We start from the raw sequence: 25,076 nt of genomic DNA, 5'->3' as shown, positions 1-25,076 counted from the left end.
ATAATTTCCAAAAACTGGCTGAATTTACCTCCTCTGGTATTGTAATTTCATTCCACAAAAGCCACATTAAACAATTACAGTTCTTGTAATTAACCAGTAGTCTAATGTACAGTTTTCTTATCCCAATCCATTAACAGCTGCTCAAAAAACGTAGTAATTAATGGTTTCATTTATTTTTGGCAAACCTACACCTCGACAAATAGTTTTGTATCTGTTGCAAATTAGGACTCTTTCCCAAACAACAGATGACACGATGGGAAAGAGGGAGCAGGCAGAATCCTTGCACATCTTTGTCTCTTTAGAAGATCAAATAAAGAGCAGCTGCAATGTTATTTGTCACATCTGTGTAAAAAAGTACCATGTTCTGTATCATCAGATGGAGAAGAACAAGTGTTGTACAAATGCACAAACAGGGTTTATCCTTTAAAACCAGGAAAGACAGAAAGCTGTAATTTTAACCAAAACAATGACAACACTTTTGAAAAGCTTTCCTCGGGTTTGGTGTCATTTTTTCTCTTACAAGCTTTCTTAAAATATTAATTCACAGAGGACACAGTTATAAAAAGTGAAATCACATGAGAATCATCTTCTTGTATCAGCACAAGGCACAAATTTAAACTGGACTGAGAACAATTAGGGAAAGAAGGGAAAGTGAGAGTTGCAAAAAACATGGGGAATTTCAGGCTGTGCTGTTCACCATGGAAGGTGAAGACTTCAAAGACTTCTGGACAGCTCAGGTGATCATTGGAGTACTGGCACACATTGATTAAATTCTTAAAACAGCCTCAGTTAGGTAGGTGAAACCTGACATGTAAAATTCGACTCCACCTCAAATCCTTTCATGAGTATGACAGCCTTCTTTCAAGCCAGGACTGAACTGCATAGGAACTAAAAAGTAGATTTTTTTCCCCCTCTTTCAGAGGTCTCTGGGGAACATTGGCATGTGGAAAGCCAATAAAGAATGATCAAGATTCAACCCCAAAAATTACTAAATGGTAAGAATTTGGGTGCTATTTTCCTTTAAGTTTCTCAATTTGGGAATGTATCAAATTATAGTTACAATACAGTAAGAAAAAATAAATATGTAGATGAAATAACTCATGGTACTTAACAGGAGCACACTACAAAAGAAATATGACACAAGACCTCAATGTAAAGGAAATAATTACACAAGTGTAACTTATTCAGAGTCCATAGTTTTCCCAACCTGCAACTCTCTTGCTTCCAGATTACAGCATGAATTACCCAGTTATGGCATTGACTGTATGACCAAAGGCAAAATATTAAGTCGGTTAAGTATTCTGGTTATTCAGTCAAATGAGGACAAAGGTACTTCCCCTCTTCATAAGGGTATTGTGAGGAAAAGTACATTATGTATTTAAAGACAGGGAGATAGTTGTGTGATGGAGGTCCACCCCCACAGGTAACAATGCAATCACATGTTCAAAATCATGTTACAGCAGTTCAGGAAAATATCCTTCAACACTGTCCCCATTGCTGATCAAAGGAATCTCTTAGCCATAGAGAATCTCCTTTAAGTATTTTTTTTTTTTGTAAAATTTTAAGGAAGTGACTTAAGAAAATGTATTTTACCTCATGAGGGAAGCAGGCAAAGAGTCCATGACCAGCTCTGGCAGTTCAGCTGCCAAGCAGCAACTTGTTAACTCCCCCCAACTCAATCATGTGCAATTGTTTGCCCACTGCCTCGGGCTACAGACAGACATTTGGTCTGCTAACAACTGTGCCAGATGAAGACATTACTATCCCAAGCTATTTGTTATCACACATCTGCTGGAGATTATCATCTCCACAGCTCTGCTGGAGGAAGAAATCATGTGAGCATGCCTTAATATGGTTTGCACAAAACCAGCCAATTTAATTTGAATAGGTGAGTTGTGCTAACCAGGCTGGTTTTGCCCAAAGCATATTAAAAAAATTAGAAAAAAAACCTTCTTTACTGGCAAAAGTATAGGGGGTGAAAAAAAGCAGCTGGAAGAATTATCTATCACCTTTAAGCAGAGTAGCTGATTTGGGGAGGAGACTGTTCCCATCCTAATGTGGAGAGATAATGTAAACAGAGCACTTTTTCAAGGCTCTACAGGAGAAGGAAATGCAGCTTTTTAAAGAGTATTTTTTAATACTGTTAATAATTTAAATAATGAATAGGAAAAGTATGTATTCACAGATTAAATCCTACCTGTACAGGTAGCATAAATAGATATATTCAATTGTATCAGTGTAATATAATCTATCCTGGTTCTAAGTTTTGTGGTGCAGGACTGTATACCTCCTTAACATCTGGTCCATCAGCAGCCGTATCAACAGCTCTCTACAATCTGATTATCCTGCCACTAGCAAAAGTTCATGTTAATTTGTACAGGATTAGACAATTATCATTCATGTTGACAGAAGAAACCTAAGACATTAAAGCCAGTACAGTAAAGCTCATTCCAGACAGTATGATTCCACCACAATGAGACAGCTGCAGACCACTGCCACACTTAGAGCTCCATGCCTTTCTGATGTATTTACAGAGTAAATTATTCCACAAGTCACTGATCTAATGTAATAAGGGTATTTAAATATTGTCTGTATGCTGAGACAAAAACTGTGTTCAGTCATCCAAAAGGGTACGAAAAATCAAGACAAGCATAGAAAAATGTGTGTATGTACATATCTCAATATACATACAAAAACCAAAAACAAGCTCTTCCAGAATGACAAACAAAGAAGAAATACAGATACCTGAAAACTATACAAAAAACACCCAGAGAAAATCAGTCTTGCAAAAAAAAACCCAAAAAAACCCCAAAAAAACCAAAAAACCAAACCCGACAGATTAGACTGTATTGTGGATAAGTAGAATAATTTTACAGAATGTCTAAAACTTGTTCGCTGCTGTTCTCTCACTGCATTTAGCAACAAAGAGTAAGGCAATATAAGGTCACAGCCACTGCTTTTCATATGCATCTTTTTAAGGGGATTACTCATCTTAATTAGCTTGAGGTGTCCATATACTTTTATTATATATCTTGTAAACAAGACTGCATGCTTTGAGGTTCTAAGACAGCAGACAGCCTGTTAAAAACAAGATTTTTGTAGCTTGAAATCTTTTTTTAAAGTCACTTCAAGTTTCTACGGCAGACAGAGAGAATGGTGGTTTTCTGAAAGAATACAAATAATTATTTTGAAATAACCTGACTAATTTGGATGAATCTGGACTGCGGCTTTACGTACACTGTAATACATCGTAACATTAGTTTTTTATGTAAGCTCTACTTGAACAATACAGATATTTTTTTAGAAAATGCTAATCTTCAGTCTTGAATTTGCCACCTATTACTTCTACACAATCCTGCCACATATTTATTGGGATAAGAGTCTACTAGGGTAATGTTGATTGGATATGAAGAGAGGTTGAAGATCACTTCAGGTTTTCAAGGCCATTTTACAAATCTCTATTCTAACTGCTTGTGCAGGTAAACATCAGCTCCCAAGAACTTCATTGGTCAGAATAACAAACACATAAGTTATGATTCTGAATTCTTCAAATTCTGTTTTACTTTTCTACAGCTTAAAGAAGATCCTAAAATGAGTCTGAATATAATCTGTTTCTTACTGCTCACTTTATACCCACTTTAAACTCTGAGTTTTGTGTGAGCAGTCTCATAATAAGAGTGCATTTATGATGAAAATTCTATCTCAACTTAAGTAATTCTAAAATTCAGAGTGAAAATATAATTTAACAAGTAAACTTGCCAGAAAATCTATGCAGAAATTGTCAGGATTTTAATATAAAAGGTTTGATAGACAAAGATAATCAACATTTCTATAGATGAATGACTGACACTTCCATAACCTATGTTTGAGAGCTTATAACCAGAACTAGTATACAATGAAATAGATTCTTATTTAATAAGCACATTAAAAAAAAAAAAATGGTCTCCTTTTCCAGGTAATCAGCAAGGTAAGTACCTAAGAGTATTAAAAAATTTGGTCTGGGTGACCACATACATATTTAAAGTCAACTGCCTGACAGAAAATTGTCTCAAATGGTACCACAGAATTACATGCTGATATAAATTTATTGCAACTTTTTGAACAAAGTGATTTCATAGCACCCTGCCATCTTTACAGGAAAACATAAAAATTCTGTAAGGTGTTGTGCATAGCAAGAGAAACATTTCTGTAGTTTCTCATTTGAAAAAAAGCTAGAATTAAAATAACTTTTTGGTAGAAGATTCAGCAGGTGACTTGTACATAAGGAAACCCCTGTAGAAACAGACTCCTAGACCAGTAAGTTCAGTCTTGAATTTTTTGTCTTTTGAGGGGAAGGAAATAAGATGGAGAATAGAATTAGATTTGTTTTTATTAAGTCTTCACAATGAAATGTTTATTGTCAAAATATAAGAACAATTTAAGTGTTATAGTATTTGAGTTATCTTCTTGATTTCAGATATGCATAATATAATTTTATATGTTTCCAGCGCTTAATTTACATGCCAGAAGCACAAACCTTACTTTGGCATTCATTTAATTCTGATGTTCTAAAGAGATTAAGTTTGGTAAGTGCAGTTGCATAGTCAACAAAAAAGGTCTCATACTCATATATGAAGGCAAAGATTATGCCATGCAAAAAATTCTTAAAAGTAAGTCACAAAAAAACCCAGTAGACCTTTGAAAAGACCCCAAAAGAATAGTGTAAGTTTTATATAAAGATGTAAGGAAACAATAAAATCCTAAACTGTACTAAAGTCAAATACCACATTAACTTACCTGCTGGCTGTTTTTACTGAGCTGTTCTTCTTGTGTCCCCTCTCTGACCGGTTGTCTCGCAAGAGTTGAAGCTGTTAAAAAAAAAACATGCTAAAGAGAGGCTCACAAATGATGCCTTTATTTGCTTTTTAGAATTTCTATGTGGACAATGCAGTTATTTCCTCTCTTGAGTACACTATCAATAGCTTTCACCCATGACTTTTGAGATGAATATTAAAAAAACTTTTACAATAATACTTAATATGTAAATAGATATATATCCACTAATTTGAAATGCCTAAATAATTGAAAATGTAAGAATTAAAGCATTTTCAAAGCATAATAGAAAGTTACACAACTCACAATTTCACAATTAACTTATGTGTAAAATTTCATACTTTTCACAATTTCAATTTAAATTTTTGAAGTTGTATTATTAGAAGTGTTGGAAGACTCTTAAATTACAAAAAACTGATCAAGTTAGCACTTGTGTCTAAGCAGTTATGAAACAGTTATAAATTCTTCTAAGCCCCAGGAGCTTTAGTAATTTGCAAGCTGCAGAATAAACAAAAACACAGTATTAAAGCTTCCTGTAATAGTGAGGAAGTAGGAGAAGTGAAGGATTTGTTTAACTGAAATGATGACTCAGCTTCTGAAACAAGCTGTCATTTATTTTTATCTTTAGACAAGTAAGACTTTTCATTCAGATTATCTCCAACACTCAAAAGTCTATTTCCAGCCTTATGATGTTAGATGAGTCAAGGTGCACTAAGTAAAAAACAACCATCACGATACTATACTAAAGGAATTAAAACTGGACAGCATAAAACCTCCACAAATATTGTTTGAAATGTCTCATATATTGAAGAAGAAATAGAATGAAAGACTGTTGAGAAACAAAGTAAAGTGACCTAATATTCACAGCAAAGACACTTCAAAATCCCGTGGAAATGATCAACTTCAAGACTTGGCCAACCACACCCTAATGTTGTAAATGAGCACAGACTCCAAAAAATGTCACCAGTCTGAAAAACCGAACAATTCTTCCCAACTTTCTACAGCTTCCCTCTTGTACAAGCAATGCTTCTTGTCATTTCAACTATCTAGTTCTCAGATGCAGTGAAATAGTTTATTACATAAATAAATTGAGTGAGAATTTCATTGTTTGTCAAAATTACATTACACCACCTTTTACAACATTTCTTTTCTTCTTCTGTCTTATAAAAAAGCTCAAATCCATTATGCACCAGTAACATCTATAATTTATGACATCAGATTTAGTTCACAATTTCTTATTAATCTGTAAGTTACAAATTCAGTCAACTTCCAATAAGGTCTGAAAACACAGCTCTTAGTGTGTTCATAAAACAAACACACGTAAAATGTGAAATTAACAAAAATTTATTATTATCTGAGAAAATTTTATTAATTCATTCTATACCAGTGCTAAGCAGACATTTTTCATCTTCTAGGTTAAAAATCAGTGCTGGCATGTATGATGAACATTAAGGTACTTCTCATTGTGGAAATTTCCTTATTTTTCAGCTGAGAATCTTTTAAGGAAGTAAAGGTACAACTTCAATTAACCCTGTTACATGAGATGATCAAGAGTAAAAAAAAAAAAAAATTAAAAAAATTATTCAGACTTATAATAATCTAATTCTCTTTTAGGTGTTTCTTCCACCAGGAAAATTATTTCAAAACAACAACTGTTAAATATGAATTATATAAAGCTGTCTACTTAGAGGTTAAGTGTTAGCCTATTGTAACATGCTGGATTCTCAATTTACAGCTAAAACTACTATGTTTTATTTACTCTGGCAGTTTTGGGTAAGTAGCATTGCTTGCTTTGGAGTTCAAAAGAAAGGGGAGGGAATAGGAAAGATTTAAACTATGACTTAGTGGAGCTACAAGTATTCATGATGGATCATCCTAAAGTGAACCTTCCAAGGATTCTTCAGATTTTATTTCCTTTTGAAGTTTCAAATCTATTTACATTTGCAAAAGTACCAGCAAACTGTCACAGATCTAAGGAAATCAACTGTTATACAGATTTTTTCCAACTTAAGGAAATGGAACATTTGTGTTAAATTTCAATTTATTGATGATATATTCAGCTACTTTTACTGAATAGATGAGGTTAACTACACATTTATGAAATGAAACCAGATTTATTTTCACATTTTATGATCTTAGACAGTAAGTTCTGTTTAGACTATTCTACCATTCATAAAGACAGGTATTCTTCTGTGTCTGAAGACAAGCTAAAGACCTAAGTGTTACGCTACTAATCACATATTAAATATGGCTTCACATTCTTACTACTACATCTCTAGGCTTGGATCTCCCAGGGACTGCACTGCAGGGGCTCAGCAGACAAACTAGTAAGGTATTTTCACCAATATCTGCACCATGATGGAGATTTAACAGCTCCTTTCTTTCTGCTGTAGTCATTGTAACCAATGAAATGCAGAAAAAGATCTTCCTGTAGAAACCTCCCTACTTGTGTAACTAATTCTGTATTTCTTGATTTTGGGAGCAAAATGTTTTGCTTTCCAGCATTTTGAAAAAGGTAACATTTGGAGATACCACAATCGACAAAATTATTATTAAAAAAAAACCCCAGAATTTTAATTTGAACGTTAAAAGCTCAAGAATACTTAAGTGAAAATGAGAGACTAATTAAAGAATTTTAATTAAGAGAATTTTGGAAATACACTGCTGTACGTTTGCTTACAAGAAGATATGAAATTATACCTCCTTTGTTTACAATTTCTTAAAATATTAGCCCAGTACCTCTGGAGTAGAGGTAGTTAAAGCTCTTTATATGTCTCAAGTAAACCGTTCTTGATCAAAGCAGTTCTTACCTGGCTATGTTCCTTCCTAGCCCCAGGGCTAAACCAGTGACTGTGGGAGAAAAGGAAAAGACAGGTTTAACAATATAACTAACAAAGCACATGCTGTCATATGACCAGTCTGTGCGTGCTTTTGGGTGTTTTATTGCCTGCCAGGAAAATACAGCCTTTGGCAATGGTTTATTTTAATGGGCTATTTTTATTGAACTCTCTAAGTTTGTAACAGTTCTGAAAGAATGCATCATAGATTTCACTTCTGAGTAGCTGCTGGCTTTGTAGGTAATTATATTTTGTCAAACAAGCTAAAATAATACATAAATGATGGTATCTTAACATACTACAATGCACATGCCATAAATTAGAGTAATTCCATATTTAGTGCTAAGCAGTACTTATTAATGATTATAGCTGAAAAGACTTTAAAGTAGTTTGGACTACCTGCTAGCTGTTAATGTATTATTTCACAGACTGAGGTCTGAGTTTGAATCTAAAGTGAAATGACAAGTCTGAAAACCCAGTGGCTTCATATCTCCATACAACTGCAAAATTGTGACTCTTGGCAGCCTTATTTCACAGAGATGGAAATTTGGAGTAAGATTTTGACACACAGGGATGTCACAATTTGTCTCTTCCCTCAACAGCAGTAAAAGCATGATAAGACTGGTTCACATACACACTGTGGTCACAAAGAACTGAATTACCATTTGAATGGGGCTGTAGCAAGCATCATACAAACCTGCACACTTGCAAAATGAAAAGACGACAGAAAAAAACCCAAACCCTACAACAAGGATCTCAAGTTACATGTAGTATCTACATAATATTTGTGTAAGCAAGCAATAAGTTTTGGTCAAAGGATAAAATAAGTCTATCCATAGCAATACTGCACAAAAAAGAGCATCCCACTATCTGCTATTATGCTTGCATGTTCCTCTAGAAGTGTAAGCAAAGGTTACAGCTTAACCTAGCCACGCTTTTTCTGAAACACTTCCATTCAATAGAACTTAGTCCCATTTTCTGCCCCAAGCAGCCATATAATGACACTTAAATTTTTACTTTAATTAGTACACTGAAAAGATTCCAATTCCATGGAATTGTCTGGTTTCAATCTCTTTTATTTTCAAGTCACAAATCTGAAAGTGTGGTGGTTTTTTGTCACTCAGCTTTTCAGAGTTTGATAATGAGCAGTCAACCCTCTCATTCTTGCATAAAAGACTAGATGTCACCAAAACATCCATACTGCTTCTTCTACTTTTAAGGTGATTAAGGAAAAGGAGTTGGAAATGAAAAAAGAATGACAGCAACAAAGTCAAAAGTATACCTTGAGACAAGGTAGACATCTATATATTTTAGACATAAAACATTAATCAACTGCATTCAATAGTTCAAATTCTGGTGAAAACTGGAAGATTTTATGCACACACAACTTTGATGCCAGTAGTGGATGGAAAGTAAAAACATATTTGCAAATGATTCAACAAATAAGGTCACAATCATCTAGGGGCTGATGAAAGTCAGAAATATAATGGGTTAGATTTAAATTCTACATAGATGATTGTCTTGTCTCTTGACCAGTGTGAACAGCAAATGCTCAAGGAGGAGCAGCAAACTGGGGTATCCTCCCCATAAACTCTTGTAGATTGTGGCAAACCAGTTGATTACAGACTAAATGATCAGTAAAAGCATTTTTTTCTAGTGAAAAAGTACATCAAAGTAATTGGAATGCATCTCAGATATTAAAAACCCTTCAAAAAGAATAAGATCTTCTTTAATGGGAAAGTACTACATCACACTAATTTTTAACTTTTTGCCCATTCCCTTAATTACAGTATTATTTGTTTGCTTGTTTCTTTTAAAATAAACAAAAGTAAAGCCCAGTTGAATTACTACTTGGTAATAATAACTTATGGTAGAAATAACTTATGAAATCCAAACCTCTTAAATTTACACACACATTATCAAGGTACGAGATGAAACAAAGGCAGATTAGTGGTGTAAAACAGTTGGTACTGAGGAGCTGATGTCTGCTTTACCAAGTTTTGGTTTAAACTGCAGATGATGTATCTAGTAACATTAGAACACATAAATGTATCTCCAAATATACTATTTCCTCATCATGTATGTCTGTGTTTTAGAGTTTTGATTTGAAAAATAAAGGAAAATGTAATCTTCAAAGTATTCAAAAGATGTAACCAATAAATAATGCTGTTAAGTGTTGTCAGCTGAAGAGAATAAGAGTTTACAGTAATGACACACTAAAGTAACTAAACAAAGTGAATTACACTCTCTATTTACAGGTGTTTAAACAACAAATTCAATATCTTTTTGTGAAAATTATGATAAACTTCTTCCTCACATGACACCTCACATGAAAGACTAGAAGATGTGATGCTTATGTATTCTCATACATCCCATTTTTGCTATCCAGCCTTAAACAAGTTTATATTTTAGGAAAGGATACTTAGAAAGTTAATAAAAACGTATTTACAAAGCACTGAATTTCATGTTTCCTTAAGAAACGTAAAAATGAACTAAAAAGGATTTTAAGTACTCATTAAATAAAGACCATCACGTAACTGAGCTGAGGCTCTCCTCACAAGAGATGTTTGTGCAGTTGTGAAATGTGGCTTTGGGGCAGAGGTACCATTGTAAAGTTAATAATAACAAAAAAATTGTAATTCCCATCACTGATACTCACTCATGGTGAAGAGAATCCTGGGACAAGTGAACTGTTTTCCTGTTACCACCTGGTCCTGGAGTTATCTAATGGAAACATGCAGGAAAAAAGAAGCCTTTGAATAATAGGGCAGCATACACACAAAATAATTGCTTATTAAGAAAATACATGACAAACATTAAATACAAAATAGAGACAGTATAGTATATACAGTAAATGCAACTAGCAATATCTGCAATTTTTCAGTAAAGTCTGAGTGCAGAAAGTCTTATATGAGATTAAGGAAAATCCTTTATGAGTAATGCTGATTGGATGTCAGACAGAGACATTTACAGATTTCAAGGACCTAAGTTACTTTTCTGTAAAGTCCACTAAGTACTTTAACTCCAAAAAAAGGAAAGTTAGATGTTTTGAAAATCATAGGTAACATACTGTCCTTATTTATGGCTCATACAGCAATACATTTATTAAAAGATAACCCTCCCAACACAAAGCATTTGAAAATTCAAGTTGACATGGGATAGAAAGCAAAGGTAAAATAATTTTTACCAAACTGTACCATAGTCCTTGTCTAGTGCTTTATACATACTGAACCTAAAATATGTGATATCCTCAATTGAAAAATGATCTTCAGATTGCATGAGAGCATGTGCAGACTTTGGCAGCTGATGACATTCTGATATTGCTGAAGATAGGATTCAAATAGCTTTGCTTTTATTTTTGCAAAATGCTTAATTCATGTGCATGTGTAGATAGGTAAAAGCAGAAGAATAAGACACAACTCATGGTACACATGCTCAAGGAACTAGAGCAGCAGGCAAACTATTCCTGATGGAAAGAATGAAGGTGCAAACTTCCCATTCATTGGAGATAATTTTATAGTCAGGAGAAAACCAGGGGAGGGAATGAAGTCAGATGTTCTTGCAGTTTTGACAGGAGACCACAAAAACTCAACGGCAATACATTTATATGGCTCAGGCTTGCCAAAATTACAGAAGCTGAAGATTCAAGGATAAAAGCAGCCCACTCATTATTAGAAGAACAATGAGCTCAACTCTTAAAGTAAAACATCCCTATTAATCTGGTTTTGTAATGGAGAAAAGGCAGGGCAGTCAGAGCTCCAAGTCTGGAAGACTTTCAAAGAATGCTCACTGAATAATTTGAGTGCTCCACATGGTTAAAGCATTTGACCAAAATCTGCTTCTTTGACCTGAACAATGATGTCATTCTGGGCTGTATCGAGAAACAATAAAGTGCTGTCACTTTCTGGCTGATGGGGATAAAAAAGCATTGGTAACATCTTACCTCTGAAAAATCCATGCAAACATACAAATCATAGTAGAGGAAATCACGACAGCTACATCGGAGAACCTATTGCTAAAGCACCTACTGCTTTATTCCCATTTGGAATTTACTGTTTTACTAGACCGATCAAGGCTTTACACAGTCACAGGATGATAATAAAACACTGACCAAATGCTACTCTTTCAATATCATAGTTCATCTAATAGTAAAACTGAGAAATGGCCATTGAGAAAGATCTGGAAATATAAGCCAGTATTTTAATATGTAATTTCCAAATTTTAAGATTAGTAACTAAACTGTTACTTTAAAACTACAGGTAAGCATGCAGCTCAGCTCTTGAGAGTTATATCCTGCATTAATCTCAAAATGAGGTTTTCATGCTATTCCAGTGGGTATCCCTGGAATATAGTAATCCATTTTCTACACTGTGGCTATAAGAAAAGCGGACTGTGCCTATGTCATGCTTTGTTAGAGGTTCATGATCACATTATCTCATGGTGGACCTGACACTTTTATTCAGTTTACAGTATGTTCTGTGTACAGGCAACTTATTTCCTTTGCCAGGGCTGCTGACAACCTTTTCCACACTATATTAATCTTGTTTACAGACTTTATCTTGGTACAAATATCAGAAAACTGAACTTTTTATCTCAGGGAGAAAATAAACAACATGTTGACAGAAGCAAAAGCTATTTTCTGGACTAAAATTGGTTGTTTACCTGCAGCCATACTTATGGAAACAAGTTTAAGTTTCCAGCTTACTCAAAATACATAATCTGAAATTTAATAAGCATGGAAATTTCAAGAAAATTCACTTGATAAATTGCCAGTTTTAAAATAATACAGAAACCACAGAAGTAGGTTTTTCCACCAATTTATATGAGAATATGAACTTACTTGGAATACAGTTATAACTGATCACCAAGTACAGCGTTCAGGTTTCTCCTGCACACCCCATATGGCTTCAGCTACCACACAGACACAGAATGCTTACAAAACTAAACTCACAAGGAACACACATACAGACCTTTGCATTGAACTTGTTGCTAATTACTCTAAGATTCCCAATATATTAATGCAAATTAATTCCTGTTTGCAAAACTTACCTAGGGTATAAAAAGCTAAACCAAACCTCATTGCCCACCTTCATTTGCTACTGCATCGTTATTAATACTGAAGATTTTTGTAAAGTTCAGGGTCATTTTTGAAACTTTTAGTCTCTTCTGACTACAAGTCCTTTCCCCACTGCTTGAATAAGATGACAAGGTGATGGCTGCATTCTGTTCATAGAATCTCTGAGACACAGGTACTGCAACCCAGAGACAAAGTACTCCTGACTTGCAAAGATTGCTTTCCCTGAGAAATTATGACCTGAACTAATGGACACAGAAAAATGGAAAAGTATTCAACACTAAAGGGTTTTGCCTCAGAATACACATCATCATATACTGCTGCCCAAATTCACAGTTGAAAGGCCCCCCCGGACCATCAAGTCCAACCTTCAACTGAATACCACCACTCCCACTAAGCCATATCAAAAAGTGAGACATTTGTTCATTCTTTGAACACCTCCTGGGATGGCAATTCCACCATTTTCCTGGGCAGCCTGCTCTAATTCTTAACCATTATCAGTGAGGAAATTTTTCCTAATATCCAAACTGATCCTCCCCTGCAAGATACTACACGTGACAAACTTCAGAAGCAATGCAAGGAAAGATGGTGGGATTAAACAGAAAAAGGACAAGAAAGTCAGAGGATTTTGTCGCAGCATATGTCGTGGTTGAGATGACCACAATACACAGGGTATCATCATATGATTTCAGAAAGCTTCTTCCCATACAGAGTTCCAGAACACCATGCCAGTTCAGAAGGCTTCAAGCATCTACCCCGTCTGGTTCTTTAGGTCAGCCTTTTATACCCCTCATGTTCATGCATTGCACTTGTGTGCCCTCTGTTCCCTTTGGTGATTGGTCAGCGCACCTGGGCACTCCGTGTCTTTTTGCTTTCAATGCTGTTCACCTGCTTTTCATAGCTGTAGCTCATCAGGGATGAGGCTCTGCTACAGCCCCACTCCCAATCACCACAATCTCTGTACCTACAGGATTTCACTCTGCAAAAATAATACTGAGCACCTCAACTGTCATTTTAAAATGCCAATAATAGAGAATAGAGCATTTCAGCTGGAATGAACCTACAGTGATCATCTTGACCAACTGCCTGACCAAGTTAGAGTGTGTTAAGGGGATTGTCCAAAAACACTGACTGGTCTGGGGCAGTAGCTGCATCTTTCAGAATCCTGCTTTAGTGTTTGAACACATCCTTGGAGAAGAAATGCTTCCTGATGTCCAGTCAGAACCTCCCCTGGCACAGCTCTGTATCATTCCCACACATTGTATCATGGGTGCCAGGGATAAGAGATCAGGCCATCACTATTTCCCCTCCTCAGGAAGCTGTAAGAGGTCACCCCTCAGTCTCCTTTCCTCCAATCCAGACAAGCCTGGAGCCCTCAGCCACAGCTCACAGGACATGCCTTCCAGTGCTGTCAACAGCCTTGTTCTCTCCTCTGGACACGTTCAAGGACCTTCACATCCTTCTTCCACTGTGCAGCCCAGAACTGTGCCCAGCACTGGAGGAGAGGCTGCACCAGCACTGGATCCTGTGATATGATCCCCTCTTCTGAGTGGCTCACACTACTGAGGGACAGGGAGTAAAGTGCCCAGAGCTCAGTCACAGGGTGCTCGAACATCACCACTTACTTTATATGAACTTGGGTGTCCAAGACTGGAGAAATCAAGAAAATAATCAATTTAGTGGATCACTTTATGCATCTTCTAATTAAATATGAGAGTGCTATTTTAATTTACATGTGCTGTAGTTTAAAGAAAAGTTACTACCATGTGTCAAGAAAAACCCACAACACATTAATTCAAACCAAAAAATATGCTATACTGTTACTTAACAGTTCTGCTTACTTCTCATTTGAAGTATATTTTGATGTTCAGTTACTGAATAGTCCATGAAAAATCATGAATTATTTTTTAAAGACACTTATGATACAAAACTCCCAAGTATGGATGTGTTCAAGACTCAATATGTTCTTAATATTTTAAATAATATAAACAATCCTGATATGCATACTCATCCATACTTCTTGTCCCTTATTTTTTCCCATGCTATCACACAATCAAGTGAGCAAATACATCCCCTGTTCATAATTTATGTTGATCTTAGGGCACAATATTTTTAAAAAATCACAGATTATGTCCTATTCATAATTGTTCCTCATTATATATATTTAGATATATTTTCAATGACTGAAAAAGTAAGTTTCTTACAGATTAAGTAGTTTTTAAACACTGAAAGTGATATTTTTGCCTCTTGAATTAGATTTTATGCCAAGCATGCCATAGCATGTGCAATGAAAAGATACTACTGAGCTCATTTTTTACAGGATGTTATTTCCTTGCTATGATTTGGTGGACTTGGCAGTGCTGGGTTTATGGCTGGACTCGATCTTTCTTACAGGTCCTTTCTAATCTAAATGAGTCTATGATGTGCTTTAAAAAGCCACATAAATAATTACCAAAGTATTTGACTTGAAAGTTTAGCTTAATTGTCACAATATGTCACATTCATAGCAGGCAAAACCAGTAAAATTACAGTAAAATTTTGCTGGACACTAAATACACAAATAAGCTGGCTGCTTTCCTAAATGAAAGAACAGATTCCTTTTTCTGCTCTATAAATTAACTGCTATGATCAACTACAGCTTAAAAAGTCCCATAGCAAATCAAATTTCCTCAGGCAAGATTTTCTGCAAAGTTGTTTTCCAAAATGAAATGCAACTAAAATCAAATCCCGGAGAACAGGATTTTGCAGGAAATTACAGCGTGACAATGTCAAATTCATAATTCACAGATCTGCAATTGTCAATTTATAGGAATTTAAATCAAACTATATCAAGGGAAGAAATAAGGAAAAATCTATTCTCCACATTTTATTGCACTGATTAAAAGCAATACCTTATTATTTTCAGCAGCTATTCAGCATTACTCATTTCATACCCCTTCTCCACTAGGAGCCCTGGAAAGTACACGCACTAAACAAAGTTCTGGATTTAAAATACATCATTAAAAAATATAGATGCACATTTGACTTGGAGCAATATAAAAAACGATTAAAACAAAAATAGCTTTCACAGTACACATTATTGGAACATTTCTATAATCCTTGCTTGACATTACCATTACACTGTTATTCCCTCTGAAAGTGCTGAAGGGCCCAAACTGATCATTCCAGAGCAGCATCTCTTTAATGTACATATTACCTTTAAGTGATGCTCAGTCAAACTCTACAAAGTCTCCATGAAGACATGGCTCACTGGCAGAATAGTTCTATACCAGTTTCTCACTACTCTAGTCATATTTCTTTAACCTCTTACTAACACAGTGTTGCAAAAATCAATGGATCATTGCCATTCTGCTTGCAAAATACATGCAAGTGATAGGGAAAGAAAAAAAAAAAAAAGAAAAAGAACAATAGGTCAAAAGACATGGATTCTAATTCTAAAGCAAAACAGGAACCACCTTGTACAAGTTTTACTGTTTTCTCTTAAGGCATTTAAAAAAAAGAGAAAATAAGAATTAGAAAGTTTCTTGGTGTGACAGAATGTGTCCCAGCTCCCCAATCTCTCCAGTGATTTCACACACTGTTAGGAGTTTTCTCTACATTTCTTTTCACACAACTGATCCAACTGCCTCTATCTCTTGATATACAGCTTTCAACTGAATGATTAACAGACAGAATAGTAATATCATGAGAATATCAGAGACCAAAAGAAGAAAACTCTACTATTGAACCTAGCTACTTCAGAGAAAAATGGAAAATTTCAATCCCACGTATAAAAGCAAAGAAGGGAATTTCTTTGTAAACTTTTGCTATTTCACAGTTTTTCTCTACTGCTTTTAAGACAAAACCTGAATTTCAAGTTAAATAAATGTAAGTTTAAAACAAAAAAAAGTATTTTTTGAAAATAGACTGGCCTGGGTATAACATTTTCTGTTTGTTTTACATTGCAACATTAACAGAAAATATCACACACCATGTTTTGTCCTAAATCTTTCTCAAAGGGACCAGTTTTTACATACGACAGAGTAGGCAGAGTAAGTTTAATGATGCACTGTAATAATATATATTAGTGCATTCCTGCTGTCTTTAGGTGCATAATACAGTAACACTGGAGGAACTAATACAAATATATAATGTAACAGTAAAAACTGGTCTATGGGGAAAGCATCAGGTAAACTGAGAATTTTAAGTCTCTCATCTGCAAGGAGAGTTTCTTTTGAGATTCCTAATATTTAATATGAAATAGTAAATAATATGAATAGTGCAGCACTATGCCTCCAATAACAGCTCACAACGCTGCAAAAAATGGACTGACTTAAAAGTCTCAAGAAGAAAATACAAACCAGAAAATTGTAGTTTTTATATTTAAATTAAATCAACTCCTTGTAAAAAGGCAAACATAAGATTCTCCTGACTGCAAAGACACACCAGACAGCACCCCTATTTCAATGTTTTATATCAGGAAATGGGAAATGTTCAGGCCAGCTGTGAAACAAAACAACGGCCAAAAGTTTATTACTTCAGTACTCTGTAAATAGCTAGTATTTAACAAATTTAATTTTAATTAAACCAGATTTACCTTATTTGGGAAATGGAGCCACTAATTAAATGCTGCAAAAATATGCTGCATAAATATATATATATTAATATAAAAATATATTAATATAAAAACTTTATGGTGATATTCTAGCTTTCTGTTTAGATATAAAACTTATTGTTAGGTGAATTCTTCACTATATCAACAGGATTTTGATTTCAGTGGTGTTTGGACTGTGCCTTTATTAGTTAAGAATAATCTAAAATTCTGAAATAATGTTTTACCTTGTAAAATTATCATAAGTAAGTTACCCACAGTAATATAGGGAGAAGGAAGTAGCAGAGCAGCAATTCGGCTATTAGCCTTGATCTGGGACATGCTGGTTCCGTTTGGGAAAAACAGGAAAAACATTTAAACAAGACCCTCCTTTTCCTTCTCCCAAAAGCAATTTGCAATAGTATTTCCTTACTTGGTTAAAATAATATAATATAATGACAGTAAAGATTGTACCAGCAACAAAGCATGTCAACAAAGCATTTGCTTTGAGTCTGCTTGAAGTACAGAACGTGATTTTTATTCCTGCTGCCGTGGGACTTATTAGAGGAAACAGAAAAACATCAATATTTAATGTATTTCTGTATCTGAGCAGAATCCCTCCTAGCAGAGCCCTTTGCAGGTACCAGTTGTACAATGGCAGCTCATGGCAGCCTGAGCTGGCTGGGTGTGGATTCAAACCCCAAGCACACAACAAAACCCCCAGCTCCAAGTCACCGCCTGGCTTCAGATGCAAGCTGTGAGTGGCCTCTACTGGCTGACCAAAGGCTACAGGAGTCACCAAGCTTCTGCTCCGAGTTGCAGCTGAGGTTGTCCAGTGTGGGGAGAAATAGCACAGAAGGAATATGCTCGTCAGTGCTACATCATTCACTTTGGCTGGGGCTAAACATGAATGGCAAACGCAAGGTGAGTGGTACAACAGACAGCAGGAAAAATGCCTTTAATGCCAGTGCTCCCACATCTGCCCAAATGCACGCAGCAAAGAGAGACATGCAGTAGTCCAGTTTCCAAAATGACAGTGGAATTCAGCAGGATGTACTGTGCTAGCTCTAAAGGTGTAAACAAACCTGAAACTCAAGTAGTGTATAACCTGTAAGTTACATATTTTGTATGAAAAGTGAATTACTTCAATTGCAGTATCAATAGATTGCTTTAGATGCACAAATAGAAGGCTGGCTGCATTATCTGAGATGTATGAAACCAGAACACAACTATTCTCTTCATAAATGTGAAACAGGCTTGGTCTTTTCCTTCTATATAAAATTAAAACCAGTAAAATACAGCGAAACTAAAAAAATATTAAAAAACTTGAAGGATGAAACTGTGTTTATTGCCACAAAGATGACCTACAATTTCCTCCAAGTACATAAAAGTTGTATTTTGTGAAGAAAAAAGGAGAATAAACTATAATTTTTTTTAAAAACCACAACAATTGTGGACAACACAGCTTGGACAGAAATACTTATGAGATTATTGTGCAATGTCTGTATCAAAATTTAAAAAAAAAATAAAACAACTAAAAATAAGGCCAGTAGGAAGGAAGTGTGTTTTTTAACTTCACTTTTCTTTTTCCTAGGAATATGTACCTGATTTGCCATTCTCCCACATTTTAATTGCAGGTTATCAAGGATTATTGTCAAACACAAGTGACTACTGATGCCAAAAGGTGATTGCCTTCATGAGCAGCCGCATGGTGCTCACACGCAGCTCTGTATTTCCTGATATTTCCAGCTCCTGTTCTGAATTCTGCCCCATCTCAGAGTTCCACCTCAATTCAGAATTCAGTCCCATTATCTCCACTGCTCCAAATTGTTCACAGGGTTATCTAGCTGACATAGACGATAACCCTCCATCTCACTAGACACCACTGGGATATGACATGCTGACCCACAGTAAGCCCTGATTATTAGCTTGAAACATACACCATATAAATGGAGCATTGAGCCAAATAATTTGCTTTAAAGTCTTTCCATTCTACTTATACATTAAAACTCACTTTAAACACGCTGACATGAGCATGAGTTCCATTAATCTATACACTCATGAACATATTTAGACATAGATGCATGAATTTTAGATTCTATCATCAGAAAACAGATGAAAAATACTGGTGGGAATGCAGCCTGCAAGTAATGCCTTTTTATTTACAAAAAAGACAAAGGAGTTTAGCTTATGAATGAAATGAAAATCACATGGCCAATCACTGCAATTAAACAGAATGTCTCACTACCTGTTTTGCACTGAAGCCCACAGTCTTCCAGAAAAAGGACTTGTAGCAAACAGAAGAACAGTGAGATCCCATCTTTTCCATACCACTATACTTCCACTGACTGGGAAACAGGTGAGGATTAGTAACTCCTGACAGATCTGCTAGGATAATTCTCCTCTTCCCCTCAGCACCAAATGGTTTCCTATCCTAACACCTACAGTCCTGCATGGGTTTAAAGCCTTGAACTGTAAAAATTTCATTTGCATTAAAAACTTAATACCTTTTGTTTGTTCCAAGAGGCACCCAATGAGCTGTATTACAGCCTGGACAACAAAAACCAGGCAGTACCTGAACTATTATCAGGAGAAGATGATGATAAGAAGACTGAGCACAGGAGAATGCTGATAGCAGTGTGAAAAATTTCCCACGTGAAGAAAGCAGTTCAGAAGATTGTGGATTAAAAGGTTACACTTTGCTAAGATTTGGAATAAAACACCTTTCAAAATCCATGCAGTTTGATCAATAACAGATGTTGTGAAATTTACACAAATAAACTGCAAAAATAAAAGCATGACCTTTTGCCCTTTAGGTTAGATGACATTTAAATAATTAGTGCGCACAAAACTATTTTTCTTCATTTCAAGTGAAATTCTCACCAGAAGGGCTCACAACAGCGGTGAAACAACAGGAAAAGGCTGTAGGGGAGCCACAAAATTGGACAGTTTCAAAGTTGTTTGTGTTGTTTGTGGATGACATTTCTCATTATTTTGAACTGATCTGTACATAAATGTTTCACACTATAAGTTTACACGATGAACAGACTTTAGAAATACTTCTGTATTTGCCACTTTTTCTGCCATCTGAACTTCTAATATATAACTGTAACCATTGTTTCAGATTGTAAACACCAGTAGAGATGAACAGGAGAAGCATGCAGAAGCTCAGAAATCAACTTTTCATTGGGTATTTTTAAGGTCAAGCTAAATTCAGGCTTAAGATATATTTTCAAATTTTCTCCCCAAGCAAAATGACAGAGAAATAAAATGTATTTTAAAACATGTTACAATAAATATAATTCTTCTTAGCAAGACATTCTTTAGCTTTTCCATCACCTTGTCTTCAAATATAAATAATTCATAACTTCTTCTATAGAATAAATGGAAACCAGGAGGTCCTAATAGGAAAAAAAAAAAAATCAAAAGTGGGAATTCCACTCATACATTTTAAAATGAACTCTCAAGCTTTTTAGGTTTAATAGCAGTGCCATACTGGGATATCAACACTTGAATAAGATTGCATTGCATTTCTTAATTTCTAACATAATGTAGAGCCCCAAGTTCTATCCTACTGATTGCTAAACTCATAAATGGATTGTGCAAAGCTATCATCAACTTTGATTTGAAGACTAAATTGTATTATCTTGCTTTCAAATCCCTCCTTATCAGTAAGAGTGCTCCGAAGTTCTCTTTGCACGGTATCAAGCCCTACATGATGGAAAACATCACAGTATGATCTTAAGAGAGTCAAGTTCCGTACAATAATTTAAACATGGAATGCATTACAAAACATTAATTCACAAAAGAAGGGAAACCTGTGTTCTAGGAGCAGAATGCTGCTTCTATTTGCTATCCTCTCCTCCAGCAAGATGAAGCAGCATTGCTGGTTCTGTGCTGTCAAAGAAACGGAGTTTACAGTGTTTCTGTCAGAAAGTTGTGTTCAGTATGTGAAAAACTTCTGCTCTCCTAGAAAATTTAAAACAATGTACAGAAAACAGAGTTTAAGTACTCCCTAGATGTGTGTCTGTGTTAGTGAGGACAGAGGCTGCCTCTGTTGCAGGACAGAAATCAGGGCACTGTTCTCATTTACAGGCTCTTCTGTTCCTGGAAATTACACAGGGGAAAGACAATTCTCTCTCCCTGATGACTCCAGCAGCATCAATTTTACTTTTCTGGCCAGATCTATGAAAATAGATTTTCGTGACTCTACAACACATTAGTTGCCTTAGGCTTCTGAAACTCCTGACCATGTATAGGAAATATCTTCCAATCAAAACTGTATCTTCTACTTACAAAACATCACTGTAGAAACAAGAACAAGAAGAGTACCTGGCTTGTTGGGTTCTGATCATACAGAGGATCAAGTAAAGAACATTTTTCTCTCTGTTGTGTATCATGTGTTGCAGGGCACAGAGAACAGCACTATTTTTCAGACACAAAGCTGTAAAGCACATTTTGCCGGGTCCTGGAGAGTGCTGCCTTTCTACCCACCTCAGGGCAGACATCATATATCATACAATTCTGGCCTTTGATTACCAGCAACTCCTAGGAAAACCTAAATTGCTCTTGAGGAGTTAGAATATTATTTTCTCTATTGTTAAGGGATGAAAAAAAAAAAAAAATCAGAGAAGCCAAAGAGAGATTCTTTACACAGAGAAGATCTTGAACCGAACTCCAACATTTGATGTTTTTACGGCCATGTTATTACAGAAACACCTAGAGGTAACTTAGTCTCTAATAAAGACAAATTGTCCTTCAAACTTGCAACTCATACAACAGTATGACATGACTCGCCAAAACAACATCCAAGACAGGGAAATGGAAGTACATTGTGTTCAGCAGCTATTTATGAATGATACCCCTGCTGCTTAAAATTTATACATGTCCAGAGGCTTTCATAGACTATTCATGGTATAATCTCATGATCTCTATGATGCAAACTTCACTTCCAGTCAAGGGGAAGATATTTCTACTATCAGTACAAAAAAATAAGCATTCTCCAATGGGATGCTGGAATGAATATTTGATTTTAGTTTGGGAGGGAGGGAATAGGACAATTAGCCAGAATGAAATTTGCATGCAAATATTACTACAAAAAATGACAGTATGTGGAAAGGAACACCTCCACAGAAATCTTCAGTAAGACAAAAACTAACAGACTGTTGAAAGATAACAATATCTCTTTATAACTGGTGCTTGAGGAATTCTTTAAATATCTCTACTTTGTTCAAGGGTCAAAGACATCAGGTCAATATAATCAGATTTGTGTTCTCTCCCATCCCCAAGATGGCTGAGTAAATACCACCAACACAAAGCCTTGCTGAACCCACTGCTTGCCATTCAAGTTGGTTGCGGTACAAAATTTTTGAAGTGAGTTACGAAGCTTTCATTTCATTTGTTGCCAAAGCATACCCATACTTTCAGCATCAGTACCTTTAATTTTGCTAGAAGCAATATTATCAACACAATTTTGCATTTCCTACCAAACACCTAAAAGTTTAAACAGCAAAATAGAGGCTGAATTGAGGTAACTTGGCACATTACTAAGCCTGGTTTAGTTTGCAGGCAGGCTTAAGACTAGAAAACATGGTATGCTCCAAACTATTGATACAATGATCAGATTTCTAAAAAAAAAAAAAAAAAAAAAGATTGCTGGTCAAGATAAAGCTCATCTATTCACTTACTAAGTGGAAACCAACAGCATAAATACTGCATTCCACAAATTTAACTGGAAACTATAACATTTACAAAGACTTAGAAGAACTCTGAGTTTCAGAGGAATTTATAAACAGCTCAATTCATGGGGGGAAAAAACCCAGGCACATCCACAACTTTGGCTGATTCTCTTATGAAATTACATTTGATGGCAGCATTCAATAAATTGTATATATTGGCACAAAACTCTGTTGTATGTCTCATATGCCTGATAGCATTAAATTGTGTAGGCTGCCAAGAAGAAAAATTTAGGGAAACAGTCATTTGAATTTGGCATTATGACCCACAAATATTTAAGTAGCACAAAACAAAATAAACTTTGACATTTTATAAACTATTTAAAAAATAATAAAAATACAGTGGTATATTAGTTAGGTGGAATGCTGTTGGCAAGAAATAGAAGTTCATTGAAAAGGTGCCATAAGTGCCGTGAAATATTTGGGAACATTTTAAAATTCTTCCAGCATATAGCCATGTACTGAGGAAAATACTGAATGGAAAAATGAAAACTTACACAAAATTCTGGAAAGTTAGCAAAGCCATTCATATTCATAAGGAATCACACATCTTACTAAATTAGAGGTCATCTGCCCATCAAAAGATGGTGCATACTGAGGGAGTACCTGTTCTGTGGGGTAGGGGAAAATGTGGCATTAGTTACACAGTTCAAGGCACCTTCCTGGAAAAGCAACATTCACACACAATAATCTTTAGGAAAAAAAAAATTAAACAATCTTTCCAATTCTTAAATTGAGGGATGCAGATATAAATCCTTTGCCTAGCTTATCATCCATAACATGAACTAAATGAGGTTCAGACACGATGAAGTATCCTGAACCCTGAAAATTTCATGTTCATCTAACTTGATACACAAAGAAATCCTCTGTTTTCTTTTTAAAGACACCATTAAAAATATTTGCCTCATCTCCTTACACAGCTACATAGTTTATCTCTGTGTTGCATCCCGGGGTTCGGGTTTAGATTAGGGGTTTTTAATTTATGTTAGATAGCCAAATTCTGTAATCCCGTGCACCCCCGCGTGTTTCTCCTCCCTGTGGTTGTTTGCTCCTAGCTGTGTGCTATTGGAGCTTACCCCAATCACTCAGGCAGACACTCCCCATCCTTGCCAGAGAGTTCCCTGCCAATCTCCCTGATGCCGCATCCCCACTAGCCCTGGGACCCAGGAACCGCCCCAGCGCTGTCTCGGTTGGTCGCTGTTGCTGGCGTCACTGCCACGGCAGCCACCCCTATTGGACAGCAGGCCGTGGATCCTCCCGCCCCTCCATAAAATCCTACCCCGCTGGAACCCAGGCGCCATTTTCTCCCATGCGAGTGCCGGGAGCGGTCGCGTCTTTCCATCCAACTGCGTCACGTGACCAATAAACCGTTCCTGCCAAGCACGGAGTAAACAGACAATTCCTTGCTTCTTTACCGGATCCCTAGCGCATGGTAACAGCGGCTGGCCAGCCCACGCGCCCGAGACATGGAGCCATGTCTGGGAACCCGCGGCAGAAAACCCCAGCAGCACGTGGAAGCTACGCCACAGCTGGGCTCCCAAGAGCTGCGTGCAGCCAGGGAGAACAAAAGCAAACGCCGCACCTCTGGTACAGGGTAAATTACTATTCCCATGAAACCTTTCCAGAAATGTATTTGTCTTCAGTCTACTACAGGAATTCAGAATTATTTCCTGCTTTTACTTGCAGATCTGAGAGATCACCTCTGGAAGCTTCTGCTCTAACCAAATACCTACTTCTACCCTAAGATCTGGGGATTGTACTACTGTTTTCATTGATTCAAAGTGAAAGCCTATCAGCTACAGAAGCTTTCATATAAAACTATTCAAGAGATACTTCATGGCTAAATTAGCAAGCGTACATTTTCCATTTTTATCTTACCTTAAAATTGCTGACGTTATTTCCTATATTTTTGTATGATCCACCATTATAGCACCATTTTACTGTGATGAAAAATCCCTTTTTTTTATTGTGGGATTCTTCCATGCCCCTGGAATTCTTTGAAGAGGCTTCATTCATCTTTACGTGAATGAGGATTGTAGTTTACTATG

General features: G+C 35.9%; 1 protein-coding gene across 3 annotated transcripts in view; it reads right to left on the bottom strand.

The window, feature by feature from the left end:
- Positions 1 to 25,076, bottom strand: part of GPATCH2 (G-patch domain containing 2) — a 120,527-nt gene that overhangs the window by 24,778 nt on the left and 70,673 nt on the right. For all 3 annotated transcript variants that reach the window (XR_008436482.1, XR_008436481.1, XM_053974349.1), the window contains exons 6-8: positions 10,309 to 10,373; positions 7,623 to 7,662; positions 4,777 to 4,847 (exon numbers count right to left, since the gene is read on the bottom strand). Coding sequence is in view for 1 of the 3 variants with exons in the window: in XM_053974349.1 (XP_053830324.1) it covers positions 4,777 to 4,847; positions 7,623 to 7,662; positions 10,309 to 10,373 (176 nt within the window). In the remaining 2 variants the exon portion in view is untranslated. The remainder of the gene's footprint in view (positions 1 to 4,776; positions 4,848 to 7,622; positions 7,663 to 10,308; positions 10,374 to 25,076) is intronic.

This window comes from Vidua macroura, chromosome 3, assembly GCF_024509145.1.
Source record: "Vidua macroura isolate BioBank_ID:100142 chromosome 3, ASM2450914v1, whole genome shotgun sequence".
In the NCBI taxonomy this organism is placed as follows: domain Eukaryota; kingdom Metazoa; phylum Chordata; class Aves; order Passeriformes; family Viduidae; genus Vidua; species Vidua macroura.
This window is presented reverse-complemented; position numbering and strand designations above follow the sequence as displayed.